We start from the raw sequence: 10,909 nt of genomic DNA, 5'->3' as shown, positions 1-10,909 counted from the left end.
AATTATTGGAAATAATAATTGATAATAATTACGTCAACGATAGAAAAGCATTTAGGATGGGTGTATAAAGGTTGAAGAAGAAGGATCAACCGATGTGATTTTAAAATTTACAATTACTTATACTATCTCTTTACGACAAATAATTTCGTGAAACTTTAAATAATTTTTATTTGCAGTTATTCGAAATGTTGGATATTAATTATATACCTAGAAATAATAGAGATAAAATATCGGATGCTGATCGCGAAACTAAATCCTTCATCATCGAGTACTATCGTGCAAATTAAATTAAATTGAATACTATTAAATTAAATTAAATTAAATTGAATACTATTAAATTAAATTAAATTAAATTGAATACTATTAAATTAAATTAAATTAAATTGAATGCTAATCACACAAATACTAGGATAATAACATTAGAAATTTCGTATAGTCTGAAATCAATCAATTTCTCTCAAGAAACTCAAGAAGGTAATATTGCCCCAATGTATTAATTTTTAAACCACAATTCTTCAAAGAATCCGAGAGGAGTCGTAATCTTCGTCTCGATCGTTAATCGAAGAAACACTATAAACCCCCAGCTCGTTCCACAATCAGGCTCGAATCTCCGCCATAATTTTACGCAATCTACGCTTCGAATCTCGCAAATTTCCCGCCGATGTCGTCTCCCCTATCTCGTCGTCGTTGAATTAACAAGTTCGGAGTGTTAGCGACGTCTCACGAGCAAACTTTCCCGCTCCTGATTTGACCGTGGCTGAAACAGCATGCAACTCGCCCGTATTTTTTTCACAATCAAATAATTCGAGGACTAATATTATACGCGACGTGTTACAAAGCAGGGGCCGGTGGTTAATTGGCGATCTCAGCTGGATCTCCGCCGCGAAACATTTTACGACCAGCTTTTCGCTTCTTCCGCTGGTTACTGTTACAACTGCGGCAAGCGTTGTAAAATCGCTTCGTCGGAGACGAGGGCGCCAGCTTGTATCTGGACGGATTCGAGACCCTCTCTGCTTTATCTGCTTTCGTTTTGTCCGTATTTCTTCCACGAACAGGTGTAAACTGGCGTTCGCAGGTTGCCGCGTTTTGAATATGATGAGATCGGATTGAACGAAGCGTTTCAGAGGATGGAGAAATCGAGTCGAGTTTCGCAACGACTCGTTGATGAATTTCATTTTGCTCGTCGGCTGTTGAAAAGCCGTGTGCGAAGTTTGATTTGTTTCTTTAATTTGAACGTAATCGGGTCAGTCCTTTGTTAGTTGAGCTGGTACTAGGATATTTTGTACGGATAATTTGGAATGCTTAAAACGTTATAAAAATATATACTAATAAATACTAATAATAATAATAATGATAAATAGTGTGATATAAAGAAATGTCATTTACTTGTTAGAGATTCGAATTTACTTGAGATTGCAATATATTGAATAAATTCATATTCATTTGATATTAAACTTTTAGACTTTTGGTAATTTTAAGCATTCAAAGAGTTAATGTAATGGGTAATTGACGGTCTATAAAATTTTCACTGGTTTCCCTCTTCGTTCTCTATTGCTTTTTTCAAATATAATTCTGTCTTTACAAAACGTCGTTTGTTTTCTTATCATTAATTTTTCAAACTTTTTTTCGTCCGTCACTGTTTGCGAGAGTAACTATAATCATCGTACTGATAACAAGAAGGTTAATTTTTTAATTTCCACAATTTAATTCTTAAATAATATCATAAAATTAGGACTAGAAATGAAAAGAAATTAGTTAGATTATTTAAAAAATTGGATTACTAAAATGGTTGGATTAGATTACTAAAATTAGATTGCTACAGTCAGATCGCCAAAAATCCGAAAGAATTTATAACTTACATTACCACAATCTCGACAAATCGAATTAAAATCTTAAAAATTCAGTCCGAACAAAACCTATGTTTTTTTCCCCCTATTATATTCCAATATCCAATCATATCGTTCTAAAGATTCCTCAAAACCCGTATCATCAAAAAAAAAAAAAAAAAAGAAAAAGAGAGAAAGGAATATTTTTTACACTCGAACAGTAGTTGGTACTGTGAATTAATCTTTTAAGCGTTTACGTGTCGAGTATACTATAAGAGAATGGAATTTTTTTTTTTTTTTTGTTTACAGTTTTTGCTATTTATTGTAAAATTCAGGTAAAAGAATTATATATATACTTGTAATGTTAGTATATTTCGAGGGGACAGAGAAAATATACACTTTGTTGTTCAGAGAAATCGACACAATGCAAAAACAAGTTAAAATTTGTCTCTTCAGTCATTATAATTTCGCAAATATTTGATTTTAAAAGACATTCAAGTTCTTCTCTCCACATTTTTGAATTTTCGGTGGTTTCTTTTCGTGGGATGATTTTCAAAAAATGAAACGTCAAGTTCTGTAAATACCGTAAATGCCAATGAGATTAAAAAATTTTCAAAGGAGCACCAAAAAAACCATTTGTCATTTTGTTACAATTTAACTTTTTAACAATCTTACAGGAATTGCATTTATTGTGTTTTCGTCGAGTTTACTCGTCGTCGCCTAGAAACAATTAAGCACACCAGTGCACATTCTCAAGCAATGATTCAAAGGAAATTCAAAGAAAACGCTTAAGGGATGAAACAATAAATGAAACAACTTTCACAAACTCACGTCGCAAAGTAAATTACATACTTTTTCTCTCTTCATATTTGCGCTTGCAATTTGAAATACAGAGGAAACACTTTGACGCTCTTTCCTGGAGTTGTAAAATTGTACCGTGTCACCCAACTCTTGCAATGAAACGTTATGTTATCCTTTATCGTTGATAGCCTTTCTCGTGAACGTGAATTATATAGCTTTGGAAGAGTAAATATCGTAAATTTTTCGACCGATCGCGATAAATAAGACAGACTACGTACATACGTAGTATATTTCTTGGAAAAAGAAAAAAAATAAGAGGAGAAAAGTTGGATATTTTTTAATTTTATAGCACAAAATTGTAATATTTGTTTTTTTACTTTTTATTATTTTTAATTAATATTATTCATATATTTTATATTTTGTAATTTATATATTTGTATTTTTTTTAATTTTTCCCTTTCTTTTTTAAGGGAATTTTATTTCTTTTCAAGGGACTCCTTTTTAAAAATTGAAAAAAATTAATCTGAAAAATTCATATATATATACGCATTTCGTATAGCATATTTCTTGGGGAAAAAAATAAGAGAAGAAAAGTTGAATATTTTTTAATTTTATAGCACAAAATTGTAATATTTGTTTCTTTACTTTTTATTATTTTTAATTAATATTGCTTATATATTTTATATTTTATAATTTATATATTTATAATATTCTTTTTTATTTTCCCCTTTTTTTTAAGGGAATTTTATTTTTTCTCAAGGGACTCGTGCCCATTTAAAAATTGAAAAAGTTAATCTGAAAAGTTCGTATGTATACGTGTACATATTTTAAGAAAGATAAACAACGACGTGATAACGTTGCATGTACGCAAAAGTTTAAAAATGGTCAATTAGACCGGTGGTGGTGGGTTTAGTGTTAACAAGCAAGAAATCGCGTAATCCACTGTTTCGTATAAAAATCGAACGAGAATTTACAGATCACCGCGAACTTCGGTTTACTAAAGCTGCGTGAAATTTTCAGTTCGCGAACTTTCGACGGTATATTCAAAGTTCTCGCCACGTCGTCGCCACGGCTGCTTCTTTCCTCGAAGAAATATCACTCGTTTCGCGGCTCGTTTGCGCTGTTACGTAAAAAAAAATTCGGTGGCGTCACGCCTCTGTGCCGACTTCCCCAACATTTAGGGGAGATCGTTGGGAAAGTTCGAAGACGAACAGCTCCTGTATAAGTAAATCGAAACGAGTTCCCCTCTCAGACTTACTTCGCCTACTTTGGCCATTTTTCCCGGCCAACCGTTCGGTTCGTCCACTTTGGTCAGATTAGAACACGAATTCCCTTTATTCTATCGACTTTTTCTCTCCCTTCTTTGCTCCCTCTCTCTCTCTCTCTCTCCTCGGTTATCTCGTCACTGCTGAAACTTGGAATATTACTTCACAGAATCTTTTTGTTCTTTACGACCTATCTTTCGACGTAAAAAAATATTGGAGGGTAAGTAACGAGAAAATGCCGATAACGATAGGTGTGCTCGTAACGTTTCACTGGTCTCTTTTGCAATTCCGGACTGCGAGACGTTGCTGGTTTACCAAGGAGAAGGGGAAAAATTTGTCCGTCCTGTTTGTCGTTCGTACGCCGAACTTTGGTCCCCGTTGCAACCGGGACGTAAATCGTTTCTCGTCCACTTTGCGATCCACGTAGCGAGAAAGGAACTTTTTAAACGAGATCTTAGATAAAATTAGCGGTAGAGTTTTACTCTCAAGTGTCCCTTGGATATAGGATGACGCAACGCGATAGAAGCGACAACGGTTTTACACTTTTAACGAGAACGAATAGACCGTAGACTTGTGGATTCGCGTCGTGCGAAGCAAAGAGTACCTGTATGCGTGTCACGCTCGGCTCGACTGATGATCAAGCGCGCCTTCTCGATCTTGGCTCGACGATCGAGAAAAAAACGGATGGAACGCGACTCGCCGGAGAGCGAGCGAAAGAAACTGTAGCAATAATCGAGCAACTTTGTTAGCGCTATTGACAAGCGACGTTTTTTTTAGCGAACGAACGTAAATGTAACGAAACTGTGGGAATTCAGAGCGGTCACGCGCGAGCGGCCAATCGCTTGGCAAGGAATCGCGCGCGCGTTTGACTATAATTGCCTATAGCACAGGCGAGACGTATGAATTTGACTTTGAAATCTCGAAACGTCGTATCTAACGTTAATTTGTAAAAATATCACGTTTCAGTCAATTTTTTTTCTTAAAAGTTAATGGTCGAATATATATATATATATATGCTAAATTTCATCAATCGCTGTTCCAAATCTTTATGATATTCGATAAATAATAATTTTCGAAACAAATCTGGCAATACTTTTTAATTTTAATTTTTAATTTCAATTCTCATCGCCAGTAGTGCTGCAGTGTGAAACCTGTCTGAATCGGTACGACAGGATGTGACACAAAAATGGTAATGAGCTCCTGATGAAAATACAAAAAAGAGAAACAAAGAAAAATACGCGAGGTCTATTCATATATGTACATAACTCGTCTGTGCTTATAGTATATTCGCGTATCGACCGCCAGTCAACCACCATATTTCCCCACGTGTTGTTTCACCCTCGACGAACGGTGCTTCGGCGATCCTTGCGTCGTTCGATTCACCTTGGAAACAAACAGGAAGAAACTGTTGGCGGGAAGATTTATTCCAGCCAGAGGCAATCAACCGATCGACTCTGTTCAATGTCAATTCGACTCTTTTCTTTCTCTTTTTCTTCTTCTTCTTTTTTTTTTTTTTTTCATTGCATCGCCAGAATATCCTCGTTGCTCGCGTACTCCACTATATTGTACGACGTCTCCACCATGAAATCTCATCGACGTTTCACGCTCCCTCTCCCACTTCTCTGCTTGACGCGACCTCAGAATATCCTTCCGAAATATCATTTCCAGCGACTTCGAAATGTCGAATAATTTTCGCTCCGTCTTTTGCTTCGCCTCTTCGATCACGTAGGTCTGATACGTCGCATAGAAGAAACTAAGCGAACCGACGCGACAAGGGTAACAATGGTTTTCGAGGGAGTAAGAATCGCCGACTCGCCGATTACGCCGACTGGCCGTTGCAATATTTCGATCATCGAAGCGGCGACAGTGTGTTACGTGCCGCGGGTGCGACACTCGGTGCTCGCGGTGGTTCGATACGATCGATAACTCCGTTCGTATAAATACATACGCGCACCGAACACAGTCGACTCGATCAATTCGTTTGATTTTTACACACTCTCAAGTGGGAGACTTTCTAACGATAAGAAGAAAAGGGACTTTCGCATAGCTGAGAACTTCTAGCTGCTTTTCGTGTAAAGTTCACAGTAGAGAAGCTTCGTCTCGAGCTACGATCTCCTCTCTTTAACTCGCTCCAGTGATACTGGACTTGAAGAAAGAAGGGAGGGCACAGAGAGAGAGAGAGAGAGTGAGAGGGAGGGAGGGAGAGAGAAAAGAGGAAAAAAGCAAGTACAAAGACACGACTGGAATACATACTACTGGTGGTATAAATACGGTACGACAGCGCGCTGAAGTACCTTCTTCTTCGGATTCCTCCAAAGGAAATACTTTTCGCACGTCGGCCAGTGTCTGCGACTATTTCGCGAATTGAACGAATCCGCAGAGATCCGAGGAGTGGAGCAAAACGACGCTCGAAGCGAGGAAAACACGCTCGTGCATATGTATTATACTTACACGTTCGTGTCGTAAGGACATCGAGTTCGAGTTCCATTCGACGGGCAACTTTATCGCGACAATCAAAAAAAAACGGCTTTATAAGGTTTACAACGTCCTGCCCTTGGTTTGGGAAACGACACGAATATTTCTCTGAAGAAAAGAAAAAAAAAGAAAAAAAAGGAAATCCCGATGATTCGTATGAGCAGAAAGGATGAAATGATCCGAGCATACAAATCTCTCTCTCTCTCTCTCTCTCTCTTTCTCTTTCTCTCTCTCCATCTATCCATTTATCTATCTACTTCTATTTCCATCTCTCACTCGTTTAGTGCACAAATGATTACAAACGAAAGAAAAATCAATCTCTTCACGCGTATGGTTAAAAAAAAAAAAAAAAAAAAAGAATTGTTCTACTACTAGCGTTATTATACTTGATATTTTTAAAAATGCTGCAAAGTTAAAGGGGCTATTCTAATGCGTGCCGTTATACTCGTATCGCTATTATCTCGCTAGTTATATACTAAACGCTAATCTACTGTTACTCTTACTTAAAAAGCAACGTGACAAACGTTTTCCGTCTAGAATGCGTACGGTACTATCTCTCTCTCTTTTTCTCTCTCTCTCTCTATCTCTCTCTCTCTCTTTCTTTCTCGCCCAACGAGGAAACGCGAATGAAGAAACCAGGAAAAAAAAAGAAGAGAGAGAAAACCCAAAGATAATACGCGAAAGAACGATTGCGAAAAAGAAACGATTCTCGATAGGTACACGTGCACACAAGCATGTACAACACGCACACACACACACACACACACACACAAAACAGACAGCACACGAGAGCACAAATGATAAAAGACAGGAGACACGCAACACACGCCAACATACAAACGTCAAAGTCATTGTTTTACGAACTTTCTGTGATAATTATTAACAATCACTAAATACGGGGAAAATCGCTAGTTAGGCAGGTGACAGAGAACAAAAGGGACAAGCTTGTAAATAAAGGACGGAGGGATGCGAGGGATGCGACAGTTGTTGTTTGCGACGATGGCGACTATGGGGTGAGCAGAGAAATACTGATAGGACAGACAAAAGGTCTTACGATCGAATCGTCGAGGAAAGAAACGATCTTGTTATGCGATAATGCGTTATTTACTGTTCCGTGGTTGGTCGACGATCACACAGCCATCGATCGTCCATGATACTACACACGGTCGTTCGATTCGAAGAAGAATCGACGACCGAGAGGCGACGAACGAGATGAACAAAGTACGAATACGTACCGCGACCTCGACACTGTATGTATGTACGTTGCTCGTTTACCACGAAAATCTAAGCGCATTGTTATTTTGTATGGTCCCCCCCCCCCCCCAGCGTTTTTTCTAAATAACGACGACATCGTCGAACACACGATAACGATGGTGATTAATAAAAATCATTTGAAGCACACAGGCGAACGCGACTCTTCCTTCTTCCGCCTCGTCTCTCTTTTCTTTTCTTCCCTTTCTTTTTTTCAGGGATTCTTCGTGCCCCACTCGAACGTCGTTTGTCGACTCGCGGCTGCCGCGGTCCGCATCAGACGCATCCGATGCAATTCCTCCGTGCGTCGCATGTCCTCGCTCAGTGCTTTGATTCGCAGCTGCACCTCCTGTATCGCCATCTCGGCGATTTTTACCTTGAGCCGTTTCTCCTCCGTCTGCAACCGACCGAAACAACAGATTCCACTCTCGATTCGGACCATATCTCACAACGTTAAACGTACTTCGAGCTGCTGCAGAAGCAACCTGTGCTTCAATCGACTACGATAGTCCGCCAAGAAAACGTAGCCCCTAGATCCCGCGCCTCGTTCGTTCTCGCTCCTCGAGTTCCTCCCTTTCGTGCCATCGGCGTCTTTCTCCTCGACTTCCCGCCTCGTACCATCGCCATCTTCTCTTGTCAATTTTCCCATCTGCTTCCCGTTACATCTTCCCGGCCAATCGTACTCCTTGTCTGCAAAGAAACACGTTCTATAACCACTTGCGCTGGCAACTGGATTGCGGACCATAACGAGTGACCGAACCGTGTATGTACAATCTTTGTAACCTCTTGCGCTCAAATGACGTGCACCTTAACGTCGTGCGCTGGAATTTTTTGTCTCAAAATTGGAATATTTTCTAAATATATTTAAGTATCATCCGGGCAAAACAAATAATAAATTTAATACTTTTCAACAACTTCTCTCCAGTGATATACCGACGAGTTCGAAAAGAAAGCGACGAATTATTTTATACGGTTCGGTCACTCGTTATGGTCCGCAATCAATTGTCAGCGCAAGGGCTTAACCTCTTGCGTTGGAATAGCGTGCCACGCACGTTAGGAATTTTTTTTGTCCCAAAATTGCAATATTTTCTCAGTTCTAAATATATTTAAGTATCACCCGGGCAAAACAAATAATAAATTTATTACTTCTCAACAATTTCTATCCAGTGATATACCGACGAGTTTGAAAAGAAAGCGACAAATTATTGTATACGGTTCGGTCACTCGTTATGGTCCGCAATCAATTGTCAGCGCAAGGACTTAACCTCTTGCGTTGGAATATCGTGCCACGCACGTTAGGAATATTTTTGTCCCAAAGTTACAATATTTTCTCAATTCTAAGTATATTTAAGTATCACCCGGGCAAAACAAATAATAAATTTATTACTTCTCAACAATTTCTATCCAATGATATCATACCGACGAGTTCAAAAGAAAAAGAAAGCGACAAATTATTGTATACGGTTCGGTCACTCGTTATGGTCCGCAATCAGTNAAAAAAACAAACAGACGGAAGCGCGAAAAAAAAGAGAAAGATGTTCACGAGACAACAGGGGCGAGAGGGTTCATTTGAATGCACGCGGATTCGAAGAGGTCTTGTCGCGCCGTTAGAGGTAAATCTCTCGTTTCGACCACGCAACGACACCCGAGGGTCTCCTTTTAGAAGCAACTCCGTCTCCATCTTCGAAGTCTCCATCTCTTTCTCCTTTTTTTTTTTTTTTTTTTTTTTTTTTTTTTTATTTTTTGGGGTTTTTTTTTTTTTTGATAATCTTGAGAGTTTTTCTATTCTTCTCTCTGTTGTTCGACGTAAGGTTGTTTTTTTGAGAAGGAAATTTAAAAAGTCTTTCCAACACAAAGATCATCTTCGGTGGTTTTCGTTTTGGATGAAAGAGTCGTCTCGTGAATTTTTCTATTTTTCTATTCGTTTCTGTCCTCGCGTACGATACGTTGTCTTTTCGAATTTGAGAAGGAAGTTTGTTTCTATGGGATCGTTTGCATCTCTTTGGCTGAAGGAAAATCTTTTGTTTCTTTTTCTTTATGCGCGTGACAGTTGTTTTTTGGAGTTGGAGGAAGTTTGGAAATTCTTTGCTCTCATATTGGAAATTATTTTACTTTGCGTACAGCTTGTGGACGAAATTTTGGTCATTTTTTAAAATCTGATGAAACTTTCTCTCGAGTAATTTCTCTTTTCCCTTTTAAATTTGCTCGAGATTTATCATATCGCGTTTATCAAGTTTATCGTACTTAAACAAATTTTCAGATAAAGATTCTCGACGCTTTTAATTTAAAAATCTTGCCCTATAAGTTCTGTGAAAAATGTTTTTAATCAATTAATAATCCCACAAGTTTCCTTTACATGATCAAATAAGTTATCGACGATTATTCTTAATTGAATAAATATCAATCTTCTATTACACTTACTACTACCAAGAGGTGTAAAGCTTGTATTAAAGAAATGCAAGGAATTCAAGAAAAACAATTTTATTACAAACGCTGTACGCTAACGTTGATTATACGTTCTAACGTCAATTTTTGATTTTCACTTCTCGTGCACGTGTTCGTCTTCAACTGTCAGTGCTAAGAGGAAAAAAAAAAAAAAAAAGAAAAAACTCTGCGTCGGTTACGAAACCGATATAACCGAGGAAAACGTTACGAAAGAAACGGAGGAGAGTCTGGAGGAAGATCCCTCAATTAGATTCCGCGACGGCGTCGATCATCCCCGGGACGATCGAAGGGGGGTTGAAACTCGCTACCCGTATGAGTTCTTATGCAGATTGGCCGATTGTCTTCGGGGTCCTTCCTCCTTTCTTTTTTTCTTTCCCTCTTCTTTTCTTCTCTTTTCTTTTCCTCTCTCGCCTCGATCATCTCCCCACTCCGCGGCCGAGAGAAATCCTCACGGAACGGCCCCGTTCCGTGAGAATCTACCGAGGCATATCATTTGCATGCCGCGGATTATTTAAATCGTCCCCTTATTGTTGGCTCCTTGTTTTTTCCTGCGGACCTCTCTCTATACGAGAGAGTTGAGTCCCATGGCGTGGGTCCTGCGGGCACACACCCGAGCCTAGACAAAAAACCGGCTGATCCTTGTATAGAGCCTGCGGAAGCGTCTCTCTCGCATCCCGCGGCTCTTCACGAAGGCCCCGTAGAACGCCGCCACCCCTTTAACAGCATCCCTGACCGGTCATCCCGATCCGGGGACTTGGATTTCCACCACCTTGCGTCACGTCGCGCGGAGCAACGTTCTCTTCTTTGTCTCTTGAACGACGAGCCTCGAAACGAAACGGTTGTTGC

At 39.0% G+C, this 10,909-nt stretch overlaps 1 protein-coding gene and 1 long non-coding RNA gene across 2 annotated transcripts in view; both read right to left on the bottom strand.

Moving 5' to 3' along the window:
• Nucleotides 1–5,230: 5,230 nt before the first annotated feature.
• On the bottom strand, nt 5,231–5,816 carry LOC122527471. The gene is made up of 2 exons (XR_006306348.1): nt 5,490–5,816; nt 5,231–5,445 (listed from the first exon to the last, which is right to left on the bottom strand). It is a non-coding gene; the product is annotated as an uncharacterized LOC122527471 (long non-coding RNA).
• Nucleotides 5,817–6,952: 1,136 nt separating this feature from the next.
• Nucleotides 6,953–10,909, bottom strand: part of LOC122527473 — a 29,777-nt gene continuing 25,820 nt past the window's right edge. The window contains exons 2-3 of the mRNA XM_043651696.1: nt 8,082–8,308; nt 6,953–8,015 (exon numbers count right to left, since the gene is read on the bottom strand). Coding sequence (XP_043507631.1) covers nt 7,833–8,015; nt 8,082–8,308 — 410 coding nt within the window. The 3' untranslated portion in view covers nt 6,953–7,832. The remainder of the gene's footprint in view (nt 8,016–8,081; nt 8,309–10,909) is intronic.

Source organism: Frieseomelitta varia, unplaced genomic scaffold (genome assembly GCF_011392965.1).
Source record: "Frieseomelitta varia isolate USP_RPSP 00005682 unplaced genomic scaffold, Fvar_1.2 scaffold_220, whole genome shotgun sequence".
In the NCBI taxonomy this organism is placed as follows: Eukaryota; Metazoa; Arthropoda; class Insecta; order Hymenoptera; family Apidae; genus Frieseomelitta; species Frieseomelitta varia.
This window is presented reverse-complemented; position numbering and strand designations above follow the sequence as displayed.